Source organism: Vespa crabro, chromosome 18 (assembly GCF_910589235.1).
Source record: "Vespa crabro chromosome 18, iyVesCrab1.2, whole genome shotgun sequence".
Classification (NCBI taxonomy): Eukaryota; Metazoa; Arthropoda; class Insecta; order Hymenoptera; family Vespidae; genus Vespa; species Vespa crabro.
In genome coordinates, this window is record NC_060972.1 from 2,523,217 (window position 1) to 2,550,036 (window position 26,820).

At 25.8% G+C, this 26,820-nt stretch overlaps 1 protein-coding gene across 1 annotated transcript; it reads left to right on the plus strand.

The window, feature by feature from the left end:
* The first annotated feature begins 634 nt into the window (after positions 1-634).
* On the plus strand, positions 635-26,820 carry LOC124430292 (probable multidrug resistance-associated protein lethal(2)03659). Its single transcript, XM_046976620.1, has 28 exons — positions 635-1,046; positions 8,586-9,165; positions 10,009-10,119; positions 10,250-10,384; positions 10,512-10,716; positions 10,899-11,121; positions 11,887-12,543; positions 12,758-13,260; positions 13,968-14,249; positions 14,340-14,569; positions 14,699-15,183; positions 15,388-15,618; positions 15,900-16,240; positions 16,353-16,598; positions 16,742-17,044; positions 21,363-21,497; positions 21,595-21,786; positions 21,990-22,298; positions 22,723-23,247; positions 23,363-23,668; positions 23,733-23,927; positions 24,029-24,533; positions 24,646-24,876; positions 25,007-25,243; positions 25,346-25,608; positions 25,735-26,174; positions 26,303-26,432; positions 26,551-26,820. Exons 2-28 carry the CDS (start codon positions 9,092-9,094, stop codon positions 26,758-26,760), a joined length of 7,704 nt encoding a protein of 2,567 aa, XP_046832576.1. The 5' UTR covers positions 635-1,046; positions 8,586-9,091; the 3' UTR covers positions 26,761-26,820.

The following is a 26,820-nucleotide window of genomic DNA, read 5'->3' on the forward strand; positions in this document are numbered from 1 at the left end:
TTTTAACACTATCAAAAATCTCATTTATAATATTAATAACATTTCGATTATATATATATATATGAAGAAGTAAAGCGGTAAAAGTGGAGGAATTGGATAAATAAAATTTCTGATACATATTATCATTTAAAATATTATAAATATATAGATTAATGGAAATAATTTTCAATTATCATAGGCAGGTCTATGCTATAACAAAATTGACACGAAAATGTATATAAATGTTTTTTCTCTTTCCTTTCTTTTTTTTTTTTTTTTTTTTTTTTTTTCTTTTTTTTTTACATAAGGAAATAGACAATAAGATTATAAATATTATGTTGTAAGAAATCATTTAGAACATCAATAATACTGTTAACATTATTTTTTACGAACTAATTGTATATCACTTTTGCATTACATAAGGAAATAAATTGTTTTTTATATGCATGTATGTGTATGTGTGTGTGTATGTGTTTGTGTGTGTATATATATATGCACGCATATCAAAGAAATCAATGTGAAACTGTCGTTATCGTTCATGTGACTTATGTAAGTTCAAATTTTCGCTCTTTAAGTTTTAATTTCAACGTTCTATCATTAGATGGCGCTGATGCTTGAATACAATCCTTCGACAGATGGATATAAAATAACAGTGTCTTCTTTAGGAGCATGAATTGAATACATACACGCGAATACATTTGTATGACATATAATATATAACATAATTTATGGAGTTAGATGTAATAAAGATTAGGTTAGTCTAGTGAACGTGTTCTACGGTGCTAGTCGTACAATGTTACTCGTCAGAGGCGGCAAAGTCGAGCTATTTTCATAGTAATGCGAAATATTACATATAGGAAAAGTGTCGTTTATTTGAAACAAAAGAATGACGATAATTTTATTTTATGGGTGATTGTCATTTGTCCTTTTTGAAAAGCGCCACATTATTTAAGACAAAGAAACCCGCGAAATATCAATGTGAATGTGTTTTTATGAGAATAGCCAACGAATATCATCGAAATTAACGTAATATCAAATACGACATTTTTTTTTCATCCTTCGTTTGCGTAAGTATAATTTACTATATTTCAAATTATATCTTTCTTTCTCCCTCTCCCTCTCTCTCTCTCTCTACATATATATATATATATATATATATATATATAATTATATAATATACATATATACATATGCGTGTGTGTGTGTGTGTGTATGTACAGGGAATATAATTTCTTTAAATCTAACAATATTCGTAGTAAGTTATTTATTATGATAATAATGTTAGTATAAACACGGAGATAGAGAGAGAGAGAGAGAGAGAGAGAGAGAAAGAGAAAGATGGAAAAAAAGAGATAGAAAGGATAGAGAAAGAGAGAGAGAGAGAGAGAAAGAGAAACAACCATGCGTTATTCCGGTGATTCTGAAAATATCTATTATGAGATCGTCGAAGAAATACGATTAGTATGAATGCAAATGTTTAGAGAGGAACAAAGGCGTTATCTGACATTGATCGTTTGAATAGAATTCGTTCTGATATTTTATTTGAACCTTTGTTCTTTCTCCTTTTTATTTTTCAATTTATATTTTAATTCATAATCTTTCTTCAATACTCATAAAATTCTTTGTTTATAATTAATAAATATTTTTCCAAAATTATATTCACGATGCTTGGATTAGAAATTATTAAACACGTTAGAATTATGAATTTTATTGATGCAAGTGAATAAGTCAAGTGACACACGTCAAGTGTTTGACCTTCAAACGATGATATTTAAGCGGTAAAGCCTTGAATTTGTTTTTACAAAAGTACTTTACATTTCGTACGATTAAATATTCGATTTATATGCACGTATATGTGATTCATATATACATGTATTTTATATGTTGATGTAAATTAAAGGTTATCTTGTATCTAATTATTTTCTAACGACATTAAAACATTGACGATCCATGATCGTATCAAAGATCACTTTCACGTGTCTATTTTTCTACGAATTTTATTCATTCGTTTATTATTATTGTTATTATTATTATTTTTTTCTTTTTTTATTCATTATATACGTATATATTTATTTATTTATTTATTTATTTTTTATTAATATATAGATAAAGAATCAGAAGTATGAATCATCGTTAGTCAATATATTATCATTAATTATAATTCGACGATCAATGATCACGATTAATCGTGATCGAGAATTCTTTTTTTTTTCAAATTTTTTTATTTATTTCTTACTTGATAAAATGTGTCAACAATTTTGAGACAATGTTTAATCGTACATTTTCATCGTAAAACATTTTCTATGATCGAGAAAGAAAAACGATATCATAGATATAATCGTTATTGTTATATTTCGATAATCAATAATTTTGTTAAAAATTACAAAAGAAAATTCTTTTCCTATGACGTTGGTTATATTATTTCGTTGTAGTATATTTTCCATAATCGAGTATTGAAACAATGATCGAATATTTTCTTCCATTGTTACATTTACGATAATTTACGATATTGTGATCTTTATAGATCACAATAAAGAATTGCCTTATCAATTTAGTTATATATATATATATATATATATATATATATATATATATATTAATATATATTAATATATATTTTTTGAATAGAATGTATCGATAATATTGTTAATAATAGTTAATTGTGTGAACATTATTATAAAATATTTTCTTCTATGATCGAGATTATCGTTACATTGTTTTATTCTTAAGATCGATGATCGAGCATACCCATTTAAGAAGTATATTAATATTAAATCGTGGTCTCGTTGGGTCGAGTCATCTATTTATTGTCATTAACGAGCCATCGAATCAACGAAGTAGACGCATGAGAGCGCAATTGCCTATCTCAATATCGATTATTAATAGCAAATCAACGAAGTATATACTAACGATAGTTCTCTTCTTATTCTCTTTTTTATTATTATATCTTTTTTTATCATATTCTTTTTTCTATTCTTCTTTCTTTTTTTTTTTTATATTTTTTTTTTTTTTTTTTTTTTTTTCTTATTCGCAGATAGTCGCAAAGATTTGAATGAGAGAAAAAATATTTCACGATATTCGTTGAATTTGTTTCGATAGAAAAAAGAAAAAAAAAGAAAACAAAAAAAAAAAGGTCGAAACAAAAAATAAAATAATTTTTAACAAACAAAATTTTTTTTTATTAATTTTAAAAGAAATTAATTTTAATTAAAATAATTTTAATGAATCTGATTCGAATGTAAGTTCATCGATTAAAATTAACAGTATGATATTAAAGGTTATATATTAAATTTATGAAAAACAAAAATGGAAAAAAAAAAAAGGAAAGAAATGAAGAAAAAGAGAAGAAACAAAAACAAAAAAGAAACAGGAGAGGAAAGAAAAAGACAAAAGAAAAGGATGATTCTCGTTGAAATAATAATAATCGTCAAGAAGAAAGAGGAAGAAGAAACAACCAAAAAAAAAAAAAAAAAGGAAAAAAAAACCCCCAAAAGAAACAAAATAACAATCGTTAGATGAAATAATTTATTCATTTAATTTTGTTTTCTTTTCCTTTTTTTTTTTTTTCTTTTTTCACTTTTTTCATTTTTTCCATTCAATCACTCATTCGACATTTCTATAGAAAAGAATTCCGTCCATTACGTTTCGTTGGTTGAATTAAACTGTATAATGTTAAGCAATTGTCGTACCAAATTGAATGCAGACGCGTCACGTGCTATCAACAATTGACCCGACTATCAAAGTAAAGAGATGGGAATTCTCCATGTCACTCGCACGTTATGCGTATAACGCCATTTAATTCTCTATCGTTAAGCTAACATATCTCTCTTTTCGTTGAATACTTACAAAGATAAACCATGTTACAGTTATATATACATACATATGTACATGCATACATACATAAAATTTGCTATAAATAAATATATATATATATATATATATTTATATAGAAAGAGAACGAGATAGAGATAGCTGTTCAACCATTTTGCGAATCATTTCCTTTTAACGATTCTATTTGTTTTACATTACGAAAAAATACGATAGGCGACGTTCTTTGGATCTTAAGGAAATTTTAACTTTTGCTTTATAACGATATATATTTATAGATATGTTTTTCTTTTTCTTTTTCTTTTTTTTTCTTTTTCTTTTCTTTTTTTTCGTATGTACAGGATATAACAGATGTTTTCAGACGATTCTTTTGACGAATTAATTACTTATTATTTTTCGCAAACTTTTTTGTATGATCTTTCTATTATTTCTCTTTCTTTACTTTTCTTTTTTTCTCTTCATATTAGATTTAAAAAGAAAAGAAAAGAAAAAAAAAAAAAAAGAAAAGCAACAGAAAAAGAAAACAAGACTTTTAACAAATCTAAGAAATTTCTTTACGATCTGCGAAAAAGAAATAATGATAGAAATATATTGATTTGAAAATATATTGATTTTGAAGGGAGAGATAGAGGAGGGGAAGAAAAGAGAGCAATGGAATTTTTCAAATCGTCTATGAATTTTTTTTGACCCACCCTATATAATTCTACAGGGTATGACTCGTATAACAACGTATCGATTTCTAATTATTTTGCGAATTATGAACAATTTGCTTTTGGATTTAAAAAAAAGTAACGTATAATAAATTTCATTTCATTCAAATAAACTTTTTTAATCATAAAATTACGAATAATATATTTGATTGTACTATCTTTAATACATTATTAATTGATTGTACAGTACTTTATCTATATGGATATTTATTTAAAATATAGAATAATTATAAAAGTTTATTTATATAAACTTATCAACTATATCATCGATCTTAAGAATAAAACATTGTAACGATAATCTCGATCATAGAAGAAAATATTTATTAGAAGTATGTATACGCGATAACTTTATAATAATAATAATTATTAATAACTTTATAATAATTCAAAAAGTTAATTATATAAATATATAATTATATTAACTTTTACAATTATATTTATAAAGTATTATATTTATAATTATAGAGTTAAATTAATAAATTAAAAATTTTCTATAAAATTAAATCCTTTATTTTCGATCATGATAATATTAAAAATATATATAGACCTTTTTAATTTTATCATTTTATTTCATATATTATATTGGATTTTTCTAAAGCTTTTATTTATTATATGAATATTGAAAAGAAACGATCAGTATTCCTATATTTATTTTACGAAATACTTTTTATTGTGTAATAAAAGAATATCTATTAAATAAATAGAAGTATTATTTCAAGCTTATACTAAGAGTCTTAATTGAACGTTTAAGTTAAGCTCATTGGTTATTCTCCATTAAATCTCTTAATGTATTTGAGTGAATGAAAAAAAAGCAGGGAGGGTTGATGTTGCTTTTAAAGGGACGGGTCGTTCTATATAAAAGAATTGATCCATTTAACTATCTTCTTTCTCTCTCTCTCTCTCTCTCTCTCTCTCTCTCTCTCTCTCTCTTTATGTCTCTTTCTCTCTCTACAAGTTAAAATTATATCTCAGATTATTGCTTTGTCGTTCAATTTTCTGTTTATATTCGAATTCATTGAACAAATTAATATCTCTTTATCGAAATAAATAAGAAATAAAATTAATACGAATTCATTAAAATATTTCATGATTATTTGCTTGGATTTAATTCTTTGAGAGAGAGAGAGAGAGAGAGAGAGAGAAAGAGAGAAAAAAAGAAAAGAAAAGAAAAAAACATTAACATGTAAGTAAACATTAAAAACATTAAAAACATTAACGAAAGTACATTCTGTACAAATCAATTATTTGAAGTATACATTTTCGTTATAATCAATTATATGAATTTGAATGATGAAATTTGAATTGGAATGAACAATAGATAAGATTGATATGGTTGATACTACTAGATATGAGATATTCTACTTTTAAATATACTTAATTACATTAGATTACGTTAGAACGATAATTGGTATTTGTCTGGCAAAAAAAGAAAGAAAAAAAAGAAAAAAGAAAGGAGAAAAGAAAAGAAAAGAACAAAAATAGAGGTAGAAGAAGAAGAAGAAGAAGAAGGAAATAATTATGATCATAATTGATCAATAATAGAAAAGCTTATAATTATAAAAGAAATAAGAAGATAATAAATCAGATTATATGACGATACTCGAAATTTATGATAGATTAACTGTGTAATACAGGTAATCTTTGATAATCTTATCAAGATAAGTGTAATATTTTAAAATGTCATAACAATTAACATTTCAATCAACTGTTTATGTATTTAATCGATACATTACAAAAAAATTGATAGATCATTGAATAAAACCAGAAAATAGACAGACAGAGAGAGAGAGAGAGAGAGAGAGAGAGAGAGAGAGAGAGAGAGAGAGAGAGAGAGAGAGAGAGAGAGAGAGAGAGAGAGAGAGATAAATTTGTATTCTAATAGTGGATTTCGTTACGTAAAAATTACATAAATTTAATAGTGCTCCTTTTAAAAAAAATGTTAAGAGATGGAAGTGTGTAGGAAGGGGGGGGGGGGGAATGAAAAAGATCAAAATGATGCTGACTAACGATGATATGCTTATTTCTATATATGTATAGATATTCTTATATGAATCCAATTTCTTTTTACGGCATAAATACGTACAATGATAAATAATTATGACACTTGCGCGCATGCACATACACACACACACACACACACACATATATATATATACACGCGCGCGCATTATATGCAGATATTTTTTTCTTTTCATCGTTGCATAATAGATATAACAAGTTTATATAGTTCTTCGTTGGAATGAATTTATTGGATGAAATTAAAATGAAACAACGATTCAAATGCAATGTTTCAAATTTATTTTATAATATTGATTTTATAATTGATTTATCCCCATTACGAATGTTTAATTTATATTTACGAGGTGTATCCATGAATTAGGCTAAAAATAAACATTAATAAAATTAATATACGTATTTGTATATGCGTATATATATATATATATATATTTATTTATTTATTTATTTTGTATATTTTATATATATATATATATATATGTATTTTTTTTTTCTTCTTTTTTTATTAGTCGCCAATCTTGCGGAATTTATCAACATTTGTCTATTAATATTTAATTGATCTTATCGTAAGTCAATTGAATTAATCATATAGTACTTTACGATTAATATTATTTACGAGTTTTTTATCAGGCAAGATCGTATTTATATTTTTGGAAACACTAAGCAAGGCAAAATATTATAATGAGATATAAAAAGATCGAGTTTATTTCAATGAATCATATTTATATGCATTCCTCTTTTTCTTCCCTTTTTTTCCTTTTTCTTATACGTAGCAAAATCGTTTCTCTTTTCTTTTTATTCATATTTCATAACTGACTTTTATAATGTAAATAATTTATACGTTGAAATATCTATCGATCGTATGTACGTTAAGGAATTTCAAGTGTTACGTAGAAATCTCTTTCTCTCTCTCTCTCTCTCTCTCTCTCTCTCTCTCTCTTTCATTCTTTCTTTTACCTTTCTTTTTTTTTTCCAACAGTAAAAACGAAATTTTTTTTTGTCGTATTTTTATATATATTTCCTTTCTCTCGTTATTTCATCAAAGTTCATTTGACTTTTACGATCATTCATTCACAGCCATCTGTTCGAACTATCGTATAAAGAAAATAAAAATCTAATAACAATTACACAACTTTCTCGTACTTACACACACACACACACACACACATATATATATATATATATATATATATATATATATATGTATGTATGTATGCATGTATAGGTATATAATTATCTTTATAATTTTTGAGAAATTGAAGTTTAGTCATACTTATGCAAGTTTCATATTTTATACATATGTATATATGTATGTATGTATGTATATCCAACATAAATTTTTTCTAACTCATTGTATATAATAATTCAACGTTATAGTGATATTTTATTGCAAAAGTAAATATAACATAAATATCGTATGTACATATTCACAATGAAATATATACATACATATAGTTATATTCATGATGAAGAATTTTTATGTATGTACATATATAAAACAGATATATTTTGTTGTATCAATTTAACGTCTAAGTGCAATCCATTCCATGTGATTCGTTTGTTATTAATTAAATGACAAATATACGTAACGTTTATATATCTCTTAAGTTCGCGTAAATTTTCAAATGAAAGAAGATAAGAAAGTAAATTGGAAAATTTAATTCCGTTTTCTCTCTCTCTCTCTCTTTCTTTTTTTTTTTTTTCCAACAGTACAAACAAATTTCTTTTGTCCTTTTTTGACAGCGAGCCCGATAAAGTTTTTTATATTCTTTAGAATAAATCAAATCTGTCTTTTCCATTTTTTTCTGCTTTCTTTTTTCCTTTTTTGTTTTTTTTTTTTTTTTTTTTTTTGTAACAGCAAAATACTCTCGACTCGAAACGAATGTCAAAATGATACTATTCGTTTTTGCAAATTAATTATTTGAAGAATGACGGAACATGACTTTTAATGAGCGATAGATAAGGTTGATATGGTTGATACTTTTAGATATGAAATATTCCGAATGTACCTTATAAATATACCGAATCAAATTAGATTACGTATTATTTCAGATACATGTTCTGCGAGGAAGGATATTGAAGAATACGAGTACAACGTTAGAAGAGAGAAAGGATATCGATATAAATCATTTGGATTATTAATTATATCGTACGATCTTTCTTTATTGATATCTTTTTACATTTACAAATGAGACAATTGATATTGAATAATCAATTAATATATTACAAAGGAATAACTTGTGTGTTGTGATGTGTATCGATGAATTGTTCGATTCATACTGATACAAAGTGATAATCTCAAAAGAATTAATCGGATCTAATCGATCGTTAAATACTCGATCGTTAAAAAAAAACATTTAAGTGTGGTCCTCAAGATAAGTGTCAATTGTAGTTTCAATAATCCGATAAAAGAGTATTTATCAGTGTATGTTGATCGATGAGTGATATATTTTCAGAGGATTTTTTTTCCCTTTTAAGGATTATAAGCAATTCAAATATAATATTTTATTGAAAATAACGAAGAATTTTTTTATACCATATATCCGAGGTAAAGTACAATGGATTCGAGTAAAACAAAATCCAAGCCAAATCCAAGAGAAAAGGCAAATATTATTTCCGTGTTATTTTGGTGGTAAGTATATTGTTAATATACATATTGTTCCGATTAAAAATATATTTTTTATTGCCTCTTCTTTGTATTCTTGTTTTTCCTTATTTATTTATTACATCGAAATATTAAAAAAACAAAATAAGAAAATAATTTCATCATTTATAATTTATTTAATTTGTAATATATCAATGAAGGACGTTTATATAGATCGCAAAAATTATTGTGATAATAATGACGATGAAACGACGATTTTTTTTTTTTTTTTCAACACTTTAATTCTTTCGACAAATATTATATTACGTGTGTCATTTCTCTCTCCCTTTCTCTCTCTCTCTCCCTCTCTCTCTCTGTCTCAGCTATAACGTTTCATCTTAACTGAAATAAAAATGTTATTTTTATAAAACAAATTTGAAAGGAAGTCTCTTGAATGTACAGATGCTTTTATTTCATTAAAATTTGAGTATAATATTTATATATAAATATTATATATAATATTTATTTGAAAAATAATATTTATATAATAACAATTCAAACGTACATATATTTAATTTTATCACAAACTATAATTTGCAATAATATTGTTTACTTATTCAATATTTAATTTCTAATATCAGTTTTCTTATAAGATATTTGTCGTTTAATATAATTGATTGAAAAAATTCTGTAGTCTCAAGAGCTTCACATATGCCGTATCTGTGTGTACGTGTGTGTACATGTGTGTATATATTTATGTCAATATACGTACGTAAAAATGTATATATATGTACGTTTTATCTTAACAAGTTAACTGTACTCCACGTTAAAGATAGTAAGATAATATACAAATGAAAACTAAATTATTTTAAAGAATATTTTATTGATTAGGTGGTCTTTGAGTTTATTTAAAACTGGTTACAAGAAAATATTAGAAGCCGAAGATTTATACGATCCTTTAAAAGAAGATCGTTCTACCGTCCTTGGAAATAGATTAGAAAAGTTAGTATATTTATACGTTCGATTTTTATTTCTTTTTTTAACTTTCGACTTATTCGATTGGATGTAATTTTTTATCTGTTTTTCTTTTTTCTTTCTTTCTTTCTTTTTTCCTTTTTGTTTTTCATTTCAGACGATGGAACATCGAATTGGAAAATGCGAAGAAACAAAAACGCAGTCCGTTCTTTTTGAGAGCGATATTTCGTACTTTTTTAATGGAATACTTCCTTTTAGGATTATTGCAGATACTTAATGAATTTATAATAAGGTAATACGATTAAGAACATAATGATCTCATGATAATGAGAATAGAAATGGGATACGAGAAATAAAAAACTTTGATGGTAATATGAGAATCTAAACATCGTGTATTTTTTTTTTTTTTTTGATCATAGATTAGGAACACCATTGTTATTAGGTGGTCTTTTAAGATATTTCAAAAAGGGTAGCGAGGAAACATATGAGACCGCACTTTTATATGCCAGTGGTATTTGTATAGCAACGGCGATTAACGTAATTACGATTAATCAAACAATATTTGGTGCATTTCACATTGGTGCAAAAGTCAGAATTGCTGCTTGCTCTGTAGTCTACAGAAAAGTATGTAAATTATTATATATATATATATATATATATATATAGTGAATATATAATATATTTATATAATACATAATAAATATATAATATTAAATATTCTAATACATATATATATATATATATATATAAATATAATATTAATATTATTATTTTATTTTTCTTGTTTTAATTCTATACTTTAATAGGCATTACGACTTAGTCAAACGGCATTAGGAGATACTGCACCAGGAAAAGTAGTCAATTTAGTGGCCAACGATGTTAATAGATTCGATCTTGTTTCCATCTTTATACATCACATGTGGTCAGCACCACTTACTGCTTTAATCATTGCCTATTTTCTTTATACCGAAGCTGGATATTCTGGTCTTTTTGGGATAGCAGCAGTTTTTGTGGTCGTACCAATTCAATGTAAGTTTATGTCGATCGATAAAACGGTCGATATAACGTTTTAACTCCATTATATGCATTACTTTTATAGGAAATTGATATCGAGTTAGATATTTTCTTCTTTCTTTTTTTCTTTTTTTACTTTTTCTTTTTTTTTTTTACGTTACGAAGCAGGGACACCAATAAATGATCTATGAAAATTTATAAGATAGTATTATTATTATTATTATTATTATTATTATTATTATTATTATTATTATTATTATTATTATTATTATTATTATTATTATTATTATTATTATTCTTGTTGTCGTTGTTGTTATTGTTGTGGTTGTTGTTGTTGTTGTTGTTACATTATAAGTAACTTTTCTTGATTTTATTTCAATAAAACAAACGTCTAATTATATTTTACTATCTAATCGATGTCATATAATTCATTTTGGAAAGAAAAGATGAAAATGGATTTAATTGAAAAATTGTATAGATTTTGTAAATATATTATCTATTATCTATTTAGTTCATAAATATATCTATCTTATTTAAATAAAATTAATTTTATTATTAACAATAGTTATATTCTTAAATGTAATTTTTAATATTATTCTTTAATGTCATTTACTTTTCAATTCATGTTATTTCGTTGCAATATACGATGCTATACGATGTTAAAACGTTTAACAAATGAAAAAAGATATAGCGTGATAATAAAATTATTCCTACGTATATATATATATATATGTCAGGATAATCCTTTTAAGGATATTTTTGTTATACTTTTTGTTTTAGCTTATACCGGTAAACTTTCTTCAAAGTTTAGACTGCAGACGGCCATAAAGACGGATGAAAGGGTACGGCTGATGGATGAGATTATTTCTGGCGTGCAAGTAATAAAAATGTACGCCTGGGAGAAACCCTTTTGCGCGTTAGTCGAATTGGCTAGAAAATTGGAGTTACGAGTAGTCAGTAAAAGTTCATCCATTCGTGGTATCTATATGACATTTAATTTATTTACAACGAGAATGGCACTTTATTGTACCCTAATCTCAATGATTATGCTTCGTAATGAATTGACCGCCGAAAAAGTGTTCGTTTTTTCTTCGTACTTCAATATACTTGCTCAAACAATGTCTGGTATGTTTGTACGCGGTTTTGCCGAAATTGCGGAATGTCTTGTGGTTGTAAGACGATTACAACATTTCTTGATGTACGACGAGTTTCGTAGTAATAATATTACGATAAGTAATAAATTATCGAGAAGTCCAAACGGTAGCATTACATCTATATCGAGACAAACGTCTATCAGAGCGTCAAGGCAAGATTTACCTTATATGGACGATGAAGTTATTGATGAGAATTATTGTCAAGATAACGAAAAGAACATACAAAATGGATTGATAATAGTAGCTAACGATTTGTTGAAAAATACGGCCAGTCTAGTTAATGGTAAGTAACGTAAAAATGTATCGAAAGTGTTATTCTTCATTAAAATTTATTTATTTCTTTATTACTTGTTTACCATTTTATTTTTATATTATGTTTCTATTATAACTCATGAATGGTTTTTTTTTTTTTTTTTTTTTTTTTTTTTTCAAATTAATTATTATACTTTTGTTAATTAACATTGTAGTAAATTGTACTTAATAAAATTTTTTTTTAGATAGAAGTGATTCAACTTTATCCGAAGATTCGTATGCGATCAAGATGACAAACGTAATAGCAAATTGGGAAGGCGGTCAATCTGAAACAATATTAGAAGGTATAAATCTAATGTTAGAGAAAGGCAAATTATATGCAGTTATTGGAATGGTAGGAGCTGGTAAAAGTTCATTCCTTTCGGCGATACTCGGTGAGATGAATATTATAGATGGTTGTGTGAAATGTAACGGTAATGTGAGTTATGCTAGTCAAGAAGCATGGGTGTTTGGTGCTACCGTTAGACAAAATATTCTATTTGGGCAACCGTACGAACGTCAACGTTATCAGCGTATAGTCAAAGCTTGCGCTCTTCTTAGAGATTTCAAGCAATTCCCACAGGGCGATTTAACGATCGTTGGTGACAGAGGGAGTTCTTTATCTGGTGGTCAAAAAGCTAGAATCAACTTAGCAAGGGCATTATACAAACAAGCGGATATTTATCTTTTAGATGATCCTTTGAGCGCGGTAAATATGAATTATATATAATGCACGATGAGATTATAAAGTAACAATACTAAAAAAAATATATATATATATGTATATATGTATATATGTATATATGTATATAATAGGTAATATAATATTTAAATGTGTTTTCGGTGTATAGTGAGTTGCGTGTGCGTTTAAATATGTATTATATAAAATGTTCCGATCGAACTTATATTGCTTATAATATAAGGTAATATTTATAACTATTATAATAGTTATAAATATTAATTATATATATAATGCAACCTCTCTCTCTCTCTCTCTCTCATATTATAAATAATAAGTATAATGTATATTTATATATTATATTATACAGGTTGACGAAAAGTTTCTAGTTAAGTCAAAAGTTTTTATTGTAGATAATTTTAAAAATCAATTACTTTTCTCTAAACTTTTTAAGCTAACATTCTTTTTTTTTTTTTTCAAATTATAAAACTTCAAGATTAAAAAGTCTCAAAAAGAACTAATTGATTTTTCAAATCAAATAACTTTAAATCTTTTATCTTTTATTATAAATAAGACAATTAATATAGATATATTATGGATAATTATTTTTTCCTATATTGCATTAAAATTTATGTTGTATAAAAATAATGGGGGGAAAAAAAGAAAAGTAAAAAAAAAAAAAAAAAAAAAGAAAAATAACAAACAATATTAAAATTTCAATTTAATCAAAATATTAGGTAGATGCGCACGTCAGTAAGCATCTTTTCGAGGAATGCATTCAACGATATTTGGCGCATAAGACACGAATCTTGGCAACGCATCAATTGCAATATATAAAAGAAGTCGACGCTATAATACTTTTGGAAAAGGGAAAATTTAAATTGTATCAGAATTATCAAGACCTTTTGATCGATTATCCAGAATATAGAAGTTTATTGGCAACAGATAACGATACGAGCGAGGATTCTTCTTTCGAAAGGAACTCAATACGAAGACAATTTTCTTCATTGAGTAATAGGGTAAGATTATCTGCCAACTATTCCGTATACATATATATGAATAGTTAACATAATGTCGTCATTAATTACGTCTATTTCAATGTACAATAGAGTCGTACGCCAGAAGCTAGTAGTGGTGGTACAGATGACGAAGAGGAAAACGAAGATGTTGAAAAATTTAATGACGGTTTAGAAGGAACATCACGTGGTATAGTAAAAGGACCAATTTTTATTCGATATTTTCAAGTCGGCGCCAATCTTTGTCTTGCCTTATTAGTCCTCTTTTTAATAATTCTCACGCAATTCATTGCCAGTCTTAATGATTATTTTATTCCAATCTTGTAAGTATATATTTCATTATCTGTGTATGTATGTGTGTATGTGTGTGTGTGTGTGTGTGTGTATGTGTGTGTTCACAATTTATTTATTGTTAATTAAAATAAATATTTACATTAAATATTTAACTTCAGAGTTAACGCCGAGGAGACATTACATTATCAGCAAACACAAGCGAATGTTACTATGGAAGATGAAATACCAACGCATATAAGCAATACTTATGTATACATTTATACTGCAATCGTAATTGGAATATTCATCATTGGTATCACGAGATCATTAATTTTTTATAAAATGTGTATGCTATGCAGTCAACGTTTACACGACATGACTTTTAGCGCATTGATCAGAACTAATATGAGATTTTTTGATACCAATCCAAGTGGAAGAATTTTAAATAGATTTTCGAAAGATATTGGTGCAATCGATGAATTATTGCCTAAGGCATTATTAGATGCTGGCCAATTATGTATGCTGATGTTCGGATCATTGACCGTATCTTGTATAGTCAATCCAATGTTTTTAATTCCTGTAATATTTTTGGGAACGACATTTTATTGGATTCGTAAAGTTTATTTAAAAACAAGTAAAAATATTAAACGTTTAGAAGGCATCAGTAAGTGATATTATATATTTATTTATTTGATAAAAAAAAAAAAAAAAAAAAAAAAAAAAAAAAAAAAAAAAAAAAGAAAAAAGAAAAAAAAATCTTGCTTTGTAATAATTGAAATATTTTCTTTTGTCTTTCTTCTTTTTCCTTTTTTTTTTTTTTTAATTTTATTTTATTTTGTTTTTTTTTTTTTTTTTTTTTTTATTACAGCACGATCACCAGTGTTCACCCATTTAAATGCTACGTTAAATGGTCTACCTACTATTAGAGCATATGGCGCTCAAGATATATTAAAAATGGAGTTTGATAGATTTCAAGATGCGCATACGTCTACGGTTTACATGTATATTGTAACTAGTACAGCATTTGGATTTTCTTTGGATGTATTTTGTTTCATATTTACATCACTTGTAACCTTCAGCTTTCTTTTATTAAGTACAAGTACGAATTATTTTCTTTCTCTTTATATAATAATTCTTTTCTCTTTTATATATATATATATGAAGAAAGAAAAAAAAGAAAAGATTTAACATTTTATATCGATATTTTCTTTTTTCTTTGTCTTGTTCTTGTCTTTTCTTTTTTTTCTTCATCTTTTTTTATCCTTTTTTTTTTCTTTTTTTTATCTTTTGATTATATGCCAAAAACAAAGGAATACTTAAACATTCTTTCTCTCTTTCTCTCTCTCTCTCTCTCTCTCTCTCTCTCTCTGTCGCATTCAGCATTTTCTGGTGGTGAGGTTGGCTTGGCTATTACCCAAGTGATGGCCATGACTGGTATGATACAATGGGGAATGCGACAAAGTGCCGAGGTCGCTAATCAAATGATGTCAGTTGAACGTGTCCTTGAATATACGCAATTACCACCGGAAGATAATTTACGTAACAAAGGAAAATTTTTCAAAAAGTCGGATAAACAAAATTTAGAATCCTTACCACAAAATGCACCAAAGAATTGGCCTAGCGAGGGTTGTATTAGATTTAGGGATATATATATGAGATACACCGATGAGGATCCGCCAGTTTTGAAAAATTTAAATTTATTGATTTTACCACGTGAAAAGGTATAACAATGATATATTTATTAAGTATTTCTATTTTTTATATAAGATATTATAAATTAATTATTTACAATTCATTTATATTAATAATTTTATGATTGTTACGTATTTATAGGTCGGTATTGTGGGAAGAACTGGGGCTGGAAAATCATCATTGATATCGGCATTATTCAGATTGGCGAAGATCGAAGGGATAATAGAAATTGATAATGTCGATACCGGATCAATTTGTTTGGAAGATTTGCGACGTAATATATCTATTATTCCTCAGGATCCAGTTTTATTCTCAGGAACATTAAGACGGAATCTTGATCCATTTAATGAGTACTCGGATCAAATAGTTTGGGAAGCTTTGGAAGAAGTTAATATTTTTATCTTTTCTTTTTTTTTTTTTTTTTTTTAAGAGATTTCTAACTTTTCCTCTCTCTCTCTCTCTCTCTCTCTCTCTCTTATATATATATATACATATATTATGAAATAAATATGAAAATAATTAATTTATAGGTCGAATTAAAAGATGCCGTTGCCACTGCTGGAAATGGTTTAGAATCTCGTGTACTTGATAGAGGTAGTAATTTCAGTGTTGGTCAAAGACAACTTATATGCTTGGCAAGAGCAATTTTACGAAATAATCGTATATTAATGCTCGATGAGGCAACGGCTAATGTAGATCCCCAAACGGATGCTTTGATACAGCGCACGATAAGAAAGAAATTTGCTTCTTGTACAGTATTGACGGTTGCTCATCGATTAAACACTATAATGGACAGTGATAAAGTATTGGTTATGGATAAGGGTAGAATGGCGGTAAGTATTATAATTAATTATATTTTTATTCAATATCACAAATTATTTACAATTTAAATTTATTTTATTTTTATTCTAATTTTATATTCTTATTAAAACATTTTTATTATTGTTTCTTTTTATTTTTATTTTTAATTGTTTATTTCATTGTTTCTTCTTCTCTTTATTTTTCCTTTTTTTTTTTTTCTTTTCTTTTTTTTTCCATAGGAATACGATCATCCTCATATACTATTGCAGAATAATTATAGTCAATTTACTTCGTTGGTGAAAGAAACTGGTAGAGCTATGTCAGATCAGCTGATTAAAATGGCCAAACAATCGTATATAAACAAATATGGAGATCAAAAATCATGATATTTTTTCTATATATTTTTCTAACGTTACTAACTATCTGTAATTTAGTTCGAATGATTAATATCAGACTTTTAAAGCCTGATTGTTCCTTAGCTCATAGAAATTCTATACCAAGAAACTATAGTTCTATATAATGTGTGTATATATATATATATATATATATATATATATATATATATATATATATATATTATATACATATATACGTGCGTATATATGTACGTATGTATATATATATATATATATATATATATATATATATATATATATATAAAATAAGCATATACAGATATCTCTATCTTAATAAGTATTATGCCAAAAGATTTCTTTAATATCAAGAAATTATATTTTATATTATATCCCTGAATAACTTTCTATTGCATATATATATATATATATATATATATACGTATATATGTATATAATATATACGTACATAAATAGTTCTTTTTTTGTTTGTTTTCAAATCTAATAGATTTATCAAATTTAATACTTTAATCTCTGGATAAGTACAAATACTTGCATACAAAAAGTACTTATATTTTTCTACTTTACATTTTACCTGAATGTTATTTCCAAAGTCCATAGAACTAACTTCAAATGTGATAATTTAAGAAAATAGAGAGATCATAGATTATTCTCATATACAATTTAAGGTGCTATAAAGTATTCCTAATGAAAAATAACATATTAATCATATTTATAAGAAAAATTATCATCGGATAATTAATTCCAATTCATATTTACATTGTCTTGCATCAATTTTTTTAATTAACCCTTTTACTATAGTAATATTAACTTAATCCATAGGAATGACTATACCTATGTATATATATATATATATATATATATATATATATATATATATATATATAAATGATATTATAATAATTATTAAGTATATATGTATATATTATTATTATTATTATAATGCATAGATCTTCCAAAATATTAAATCTCATTTTAACATATTGTATTATTTTTTCAATGTTTTCAACGTTTTATGTTTACAATGACATATTTGCCTTAATGAATATTCTTTATGTGGGCTTACTCGTCATATTTGGATTTATTTTCTTTATTTTATGCTATTATTAGCCACGATTGCAAAGAGTTCATTGTGTTTTTGAAAATAATAACGAAGTGCAATATACGATTATTTTGGGAAGTCGTTGATACATTCTAAAATTCTTTGAGATCTTTACGTTTTATATTTATATGTGTGTACGTGTGTATGTGTGTGTGTGTGTGTGTGTGTGTGTGTGTGTGTGTGTGCAACTCTGTGTCAACTTTTTAAATATGTCTGGATGGATTCATTAAAAAAAAAAAATTTTCTTTTAAATATCATAGTACGGAGGTCTATAAACAATTCTGGTTAATTTTAACTATCGCTTTCAAAATAACAAATACTTGGAAAGAAATGATAAATACATTAGAAAATTGCATATGAAATGGTATTTGTTATGTAAAAATATTAAAAATAGTATTATTCATGAACGTAAATTATACGTCACTCGTGCCTATTTTGTATTCCATACAAAAATACTGGGTTTGTACTTATACAAAGACAATACAAACACGGTCAATTGATCTTGAACGGATCTCAAAAACATAATTACTAGTAGCATATATGTATGTGATCTAACAGAAAAGAATTTATTGAATTTTCTCGAATACGTTTAATTTTGATGAATATAAAAATAAAAAGAGGTAGTAATTCTTAATATATATATATATACACGTATATATATATATATACACGTATATATATATATATACACGTATATATATATATATACACGTATATATATATATATACACGTATATATATATATATATATACACGTATATATATATACACGTATATATATATATATACACGTATATATATATACACGTATATATATATATATATATATATATATATATAAATACACTTTTGTATTTTCTATTTGTAATACAAAAATTGGATATACATATGTAGGACTTAAAAATTTTATACTACTTTTACAATTATAGGAAAGTGGAATAAGGAAAGATATTAATTGTATTTATAAACATTACTTATATTTATTATTATAGTTAATAAATGCGATAAGAAAATTACAAAATGAAAGTATAAAATTTTGTATTGTCGAATAAAATTACTAAATGTAGATTGTAATGGTATAATCGACTGATTACGCACACATATATATATATATATATATATATATATATATATATATATATATATAACATTTTACAATGAAAATAATGTTATATTATTTACACAACTCGCATGTAATATATGATTTATAAATAAATGTAATGAAAAAAAAGATCGATTTTTTTAAATACGTATAATAATCTATTATCAAAAAATGATAGGTAACTAGTTTACTTATTGTTATCACTTTTCAACTAATTATTATGCAAGTAAGAAGATACAAAAGCCTTAGTCGATAACGAATTTTCAGTGACTCTGAACTTTTCGAATGAATAACAGTCAAGTCAATACGTTTGAATAAGAAACATTTACGGATAATAATATCAAAAAGAATATATATATATATATATATATATATGTATAATTTTTTTTTTGTTTTAATTAAAATTATTTAATAGAAAATATGCATATACAAAAGTGTACTGTTAACAGGAATCCACAGGAATCGGCAAATATATTTAGTGTTTTAACTTTTTGGTTTGTTCTCGTTATTTTTCTAATTACGTTATTTGTCAAATTCGTTTAACATTCCTCCCTCTTCGACCTTTGAAAACTTTATTAATTATTAATAATTAAATCTTTTTTTTCTTTTTTTGCTTCAATATCCATCAAATATTACATTAGGTGGCTCAAGGATATATTTAAAAAAGGAGTGAATAAAACATTAACGTTGGATGATATTTATGAACCATTGAAGTACAACCAATCGGAAAATCTGGGAAATTTGCTCGAAAGGTTTAATAATTTAATTTATATACAAATATTGATCACTTTTTCTTTTCCATTGAATTTATCCTTTTCGACGGAGAAAAAAGAAAAAAAAAAAAAAAAAAAAAAAAAAAGAAGAAAAAATTAAATTAATTTGCTCGTTACATTGCTTCTTTCTTTTTTTTTTGTTCTTTTTTCTTTTTTTCTTTCTTTACTTTTTTTTTTTTTTTTACAGAGAATGGCGTCGCGAATGGGAGAAATTACAGGATTTCGAATATGTATTGGAAAAGGACGGTAATAAAAAATTAAACAAAGATATAAAGCCATCCTTGTACAAGGCATTATTTCGTATATTTTGGCGTAAATATTTTTTAATATCAGGATTTGTGTTCGTCCACACTGTAATATTGTATACGTTACAACCAATATTACAAGGATGGATAATAAATTATTTTAACACAAATTCAAAAACAGTAACGAAAGAAAAAGTGATCATTTATTGTTTTGGTCTGGTCATCGATATCATCGTATCTGTTTGCATCTACCATCATGTATATTTTAAAAGTCAAGAAATAGGAATGCAAATACGTATAGCTTGCAGTTCTCTAATATACAGAAAAGTATGTCAATTGTTTGATTTTAATGTAGATAATTATTAATTTCTATATAACGTTATATAATATAAATTATATATGAAAAATGTGGACTTCAATTACGTAATATTTAAGTAATAATTCAAGGTCTGAATATTTTGTGCTTTTTCTTCTTTTTCCTTTTTTTTTTTTTGTCTTTTTTTCTTTTTAAATATTTCTTGAATTCTTATCAAAATTAAATACCTCATCAATTATGTAAGTTTACATTCGTTTCTTATCATTTCTTTGACGACATTTTTTTTATGTTTGTATTGTATGTAATATAAAAAAATATTTAAACATAAAAACAATATTAATTAAGATAAATAATCTAACGTATATATATATAAATATATATATATATATATATATATATATATATATATATTTATATTTATATTTATATCTATTACAGATATTACGGCTGAGTAAAACAGCTCTGATGCAAACGACTAATGGTGGACAAATTCTTAATATTCTTAGCAATGATATGAATCGTTTTGATACCGTACTCATTTATCTGCATTATTTATGGATTGGACCGATTCAGGTAATAATTGAAAGCTTATGCCTAAAAATGGCAATGATGAAATATTATTTCTTTATAAATAAAAAATTAAATTATATTATTATAAAATTACTCGTAGCTCGTAGTAGTAACCTACATAATGTGGACAATGATCGGATCTTCAACATTTTTTGGCATTGCATGTCTCTTATTGGTATCTTTTCCCAGTCAAGGATATTTTCCTGTAATAAGTAAAAAATTGAGAGCAAGTCTAGCAACTCTAACGGATACAAGGATACAACTTATAAACGAATTTATAACAGGCATACAGGTGGTAGAAATTTTCAATTAATAAAAGAAAAGAAAAAGAAAATTAATAATAATGATAATAATAATAATAATGATAATAAAAAACAAAGTATTTCACAAATTCATTCCATAGAAGTACATATTTTAGATATGATAATAACATAAAGTATCGATATAAAATGAATTTTCGTGATGTTTTTTTTTTTTTGTTTTTTTTGTTTTTAGATGATCAAAATGTACGGATGGGAAAAACCGTTTAGTAAATTTGTAATAAAAACACGTATAGCGGAGATGAAAAAAATTAGGATTAGCTCGTTTATTAAAGTATTAGCTCTGTCTATGTTAATATTTACCGAAAGAATGACATTATATTTTTCTATGATATCTTACGCTCTTACAAACAAGACATTAAATCCAGAATATACATATGTTTGGACAACCTTCTTCAATATTTTACAATTAACGATTGTCATGTTTTTTCTACAAGCTCTAATATCCTGGAACGAGACCACAATAACTGTTAATAGAATCGAGGTTCGTTCTAATATTTTGTTTCTTCTTTATAAATTAATTATTCGTTATAAAATCGTAATAATTCTTTATAAAGTTCATTATAATTTATAAATCACAAATACAAATTGATGTTATTTAATCAATTTTTTTTTTTTTAAGTCATTAAAAATTAATTTAACAAATTAATCTTTATCGTTGCAAAAGTGTTATATTAAATATTATTTATTTGTCAGAAAGAAATTTTATTCATACGCTAAACGTATGATCATTAGAAAAATAAAAGAGAACGTCGGAGTTATAAATGCGCTTAATTAAATTTGTATATATACGTAATCAAAGTTTTTGCCGTGGTGATTATACGAAAAAAAGAAAAAAAAAAAAAAAAAAAAATAGAAAAGAAAAAAGAGAAAGAAAAGAAAAATAAATATTTCAACAATTATTTCAGGAATTTTTATTGTTGGACGAAGTGATATCGAACGATCAAACGTCATTGATGTCATCAATGTCATCAAAATATGAGAAAAAAGGAGATAAAAATGATATTGAATATTGTAGGATCATTTTGAAGAAGGAAGAGCCGGTAATAAACGTCGAGCCGAAAAAACAACCATCGATTGAATTGATAAAAGTATCATCAAATTGGGTGTCCAGCAAATTACCACCTACTCTATGTAATATCAGTATGAAAGTGAATCCGGGCCAGTTATGTATTTTATTGGGTCAAGTTGGATCAGGAAAGACAGCTCTTTTAAATACACTTTTGAAGGAACTTCCCTTGGGTGCTGGTACCATCAAGATATTACAAAACTTACCTACAAAAATGGACTCTCATGCGAACTTGACAAATTATTTCACTGATAATAAAAACATTAGAATTTCTTATGCCTCCCAAGAACCATGGCTTTTTGTTGGTACTATCAAAGAAAATATTCTCTTTGGTGAATTGTACGATAATAAAAGATATACGGACGTAGGTGTAGACATGATCGTTGAGCTATTTGATTTAGAAAAAAAAAAGAAAAAAAAAGAAAAAAAAAAAGAAAAACAAACGAACGAACAAATTCATCTTAATAATTTATTTCTAGGTAACGCGAGTATGTGCCTTAAATAAAGATTTCCAGCAATTACCTCAAGGTGATATGACTACTGTCGGGGAAAGAGGGATAATGTTATCTGGTGGGCAAAAAGCTCGAGTCAGTTTGGCAAGAGCCATTTATAAACAAGCAGATATTTATTTATTGGACGATCCATTGAGCGCCGTAGATACAAAAGTTGCCAAGCATATATTTACAAAATGTATCGTACAATATCTTCGTGATAAGACGAGGATATTAGCTACGCATCAATTGCAGTTTATCAAATCTGCGGACGTTATAGTGGCACTGGATCATGTGAGTAATGAAATTGATAAAATTTAATTAAAACGATATTAAATTTGAATATTATTTTAATAAGGGTACCGTCAAAATGAAAGGAAATTATAATGAATTAATGAAAAATAATGATGAATTTTTGAAAATGGTCACTCGTATCAAAATGGACAGGGAAAATAACGAAATTAAGGAGGATACAAATGAAAATCTTTTTGGATATAACAGAGATAGTATAAGAAGTAGAGCATCTATTAGATCACACAACAGTTCGGTCGTGGTAATAAATATATTAATATATCGAAGAATTTAACATGATATATAATCGTCTGTAATGTTTCAAATATATATATATATATACATATATAATTATTATGACAGGAATCTGTACATGGTGATTATGAAAGTGCGGATACCAACGAACAAGAAGAATTATTTTTAACAGACAATATTCCTTGGAAATTATATATCAAATATTTTCGATATGGAGGCTCATGGTTAACGTTAATTATTTTTGTAATAATATCCATAGTAACGCAAATAATTACAAATGCTACCGATTATTGGGTATCTTATTGGACCAATTTAGAAGTCATAAGAAGTTCTAAAAATAAAACTTTAATCATGAATAAACAAGAGGAATATCGAAATACGATACAGAATACAATTTTATCGAACTTTCTATCCTTAGATAATTTAGGATTGTTAACAACAACGTCTGCTATATACATTTATACAATTTTGCTTGTTATTTGTATAATTACGGTACTTGTGCGCAGCATCTTTTTTATGCAACTTTGCGTAATCGCCTCTCGTAGAATTCATAATGATTCGTTTAACAATCTTTTGCAAGCTAACATGCGCTTTTTCCATACGAATCCTTCCGGTGAGTAATGTTACGATATAAAATATCTTCAATAAATAAATATATAATTATTCAACGATACTCTCGAAGAAATTTTATTTGAATTTTATAAAATATCAAGATATTATTTTAGGAAGAATACTGAATAGATTTTCAAAAGATATGGGAGCCATAGATGAATTATTACCAAAGCCAATGATAGAAGTAATACAAATTTTTCTAGTTACATTTGGTATTATTATTATGGAAATAATTGTGAATTATTGGACAGTTATACCATTCATTATGTTAGGTATCTTTACTTATTTCATAAAAATAATATACGTTAAAACTGTGCAAAGTATTAAACGATATGAGGGGATATGTAAGTATAGTTATTTTCTTTTTTCTTTTTTCTTTTTTCTTTTTTTTTTTGTTTTTTTTCCTTACTGTATTTAAAAATATTTTATATAAGTTGAAATTTTGATCGTAATAAATGTAATTTTAATTTCAAGGTAAGAGTCCGATATTTTGTCACGTCGGTACAACATTAAATGGTCTATCGACGATAAGAAGTAGTGGTAAGGCGACCCAAGATTTGTTGCAAAAAAAGTTTGATTATTTACAAGATAAACATACAGGCACTTGGTATCTCTTATTAGCAGCATCCGCACTTCTTGGTTTAGTCTTCGATATATTGATATCCTTTGTCATAGCCTTTATATGTTTTTATTTTGTTCTCGTACCTACAGGTATTTATAATAATCACAATTATTTAACGAAAATGAATGAAATTTTAAAGGTACAAAGGGGAAAATCAAAAGATAATGTTACATACGCTTGTAATATTACAGATAATACATTAAGTGGAGATGTAGGTTTAGCTATATCGCAAGCCCTTATTATTATTAGTATGTTACAATATGGTATAAAACAAACTGTCGAAGTAATTATTCAAATGACATCGGTCGAAAGAATATTCCAATATATGGATCTCCCTAAAGAGAAATCTTTGATAACAGCGAACCCATTGCCGCCAACATGGCCATCGCAAGGTAGATTAATATTAAAGAATGTTTCTATGAAATATAGTCCGAATGAACCATCTGTTTTAAAGGTAAATTTCATATATATACATATATATATATATATATATATATATATATATATATATATATATATATATATATTCAACAAGTAATATTTCGATTACGATAACGAGACATTTTTTTTTAATGATTAGAATCTAACAGTTACGATAGAAGCAGGATGGAAAGTCGGTATTGTTGGAAGAACAGGAGCTGGAAAATCTTCGTTAATAAGTGCACTCTTTCGTCTATTTTCTGAAGGTTTAGAAGGAGAGATAATAATTGATGAAAAGGATACAAGTACAATAGACTTGCAAGAATTACGTTCTCGAATATCTATCATTCCACAAGAACCAATTCTCTTTGCTGCAAGTTTGCGATATAATTTGGATCCATTTAATCAATATGACGACATACATCTTTGGGATGTTCTTCGAGAGGTCGAATTCACTGATATGGGCTTGAACGATCAAATTTTAGCTAATGGTAACAATTTGAGCATTGGTCAAAAACAATTAATATGCTTGGCTAGAAGTATGCTGAGGAAAAATCGTATTATAGTTCTCGATGAGGCAACTGCTAATATAGATTCGCAGTTAGTAGAATAATTTTTATGAATAATTAATTTACACATTATATATATATATATATATATATATATATATATATATATACGGATAATAATATTATTAATGATAAATAATTACATGTGTTTCTTTTTAGAACCGATGAATTGATACAACGTACTTTAAGAACTAAATTTGTTGATTATACTGTTCTATGTGTGGCTCATCGTTTGAATACTATTATTGATAGCAATCGTATTATAGTGATGGACGGTGGAGAAATTGCGGTATGAATAAGTTATTTTATAACAATCTTATAATTTAGATTAAATTTATATCTACAATGTTATTATAATTATTTTATTGAATTTGTATTTTTACAAATATTATGCTTATCATCACCAGGAATTTGATCATCCCTACGAGTTATTACGTAATAAACCTAATGGTTTGTTTGCTCAAATGGTGAAGAATACAGGACGTATTATGTCTAAGAATCTTTTGCAGCAAGCAGAGATGGCTTATCGGCGAGATACAAAGGAGCACAATCTTGATGATATTTCCACTGAAACTGAATTAATATTAAATACAAATCAAGAATATATATCATTATAAATAAAGAAAAAAAAATTATATATATATATATATATATATATATATATATTCCATCTAAAA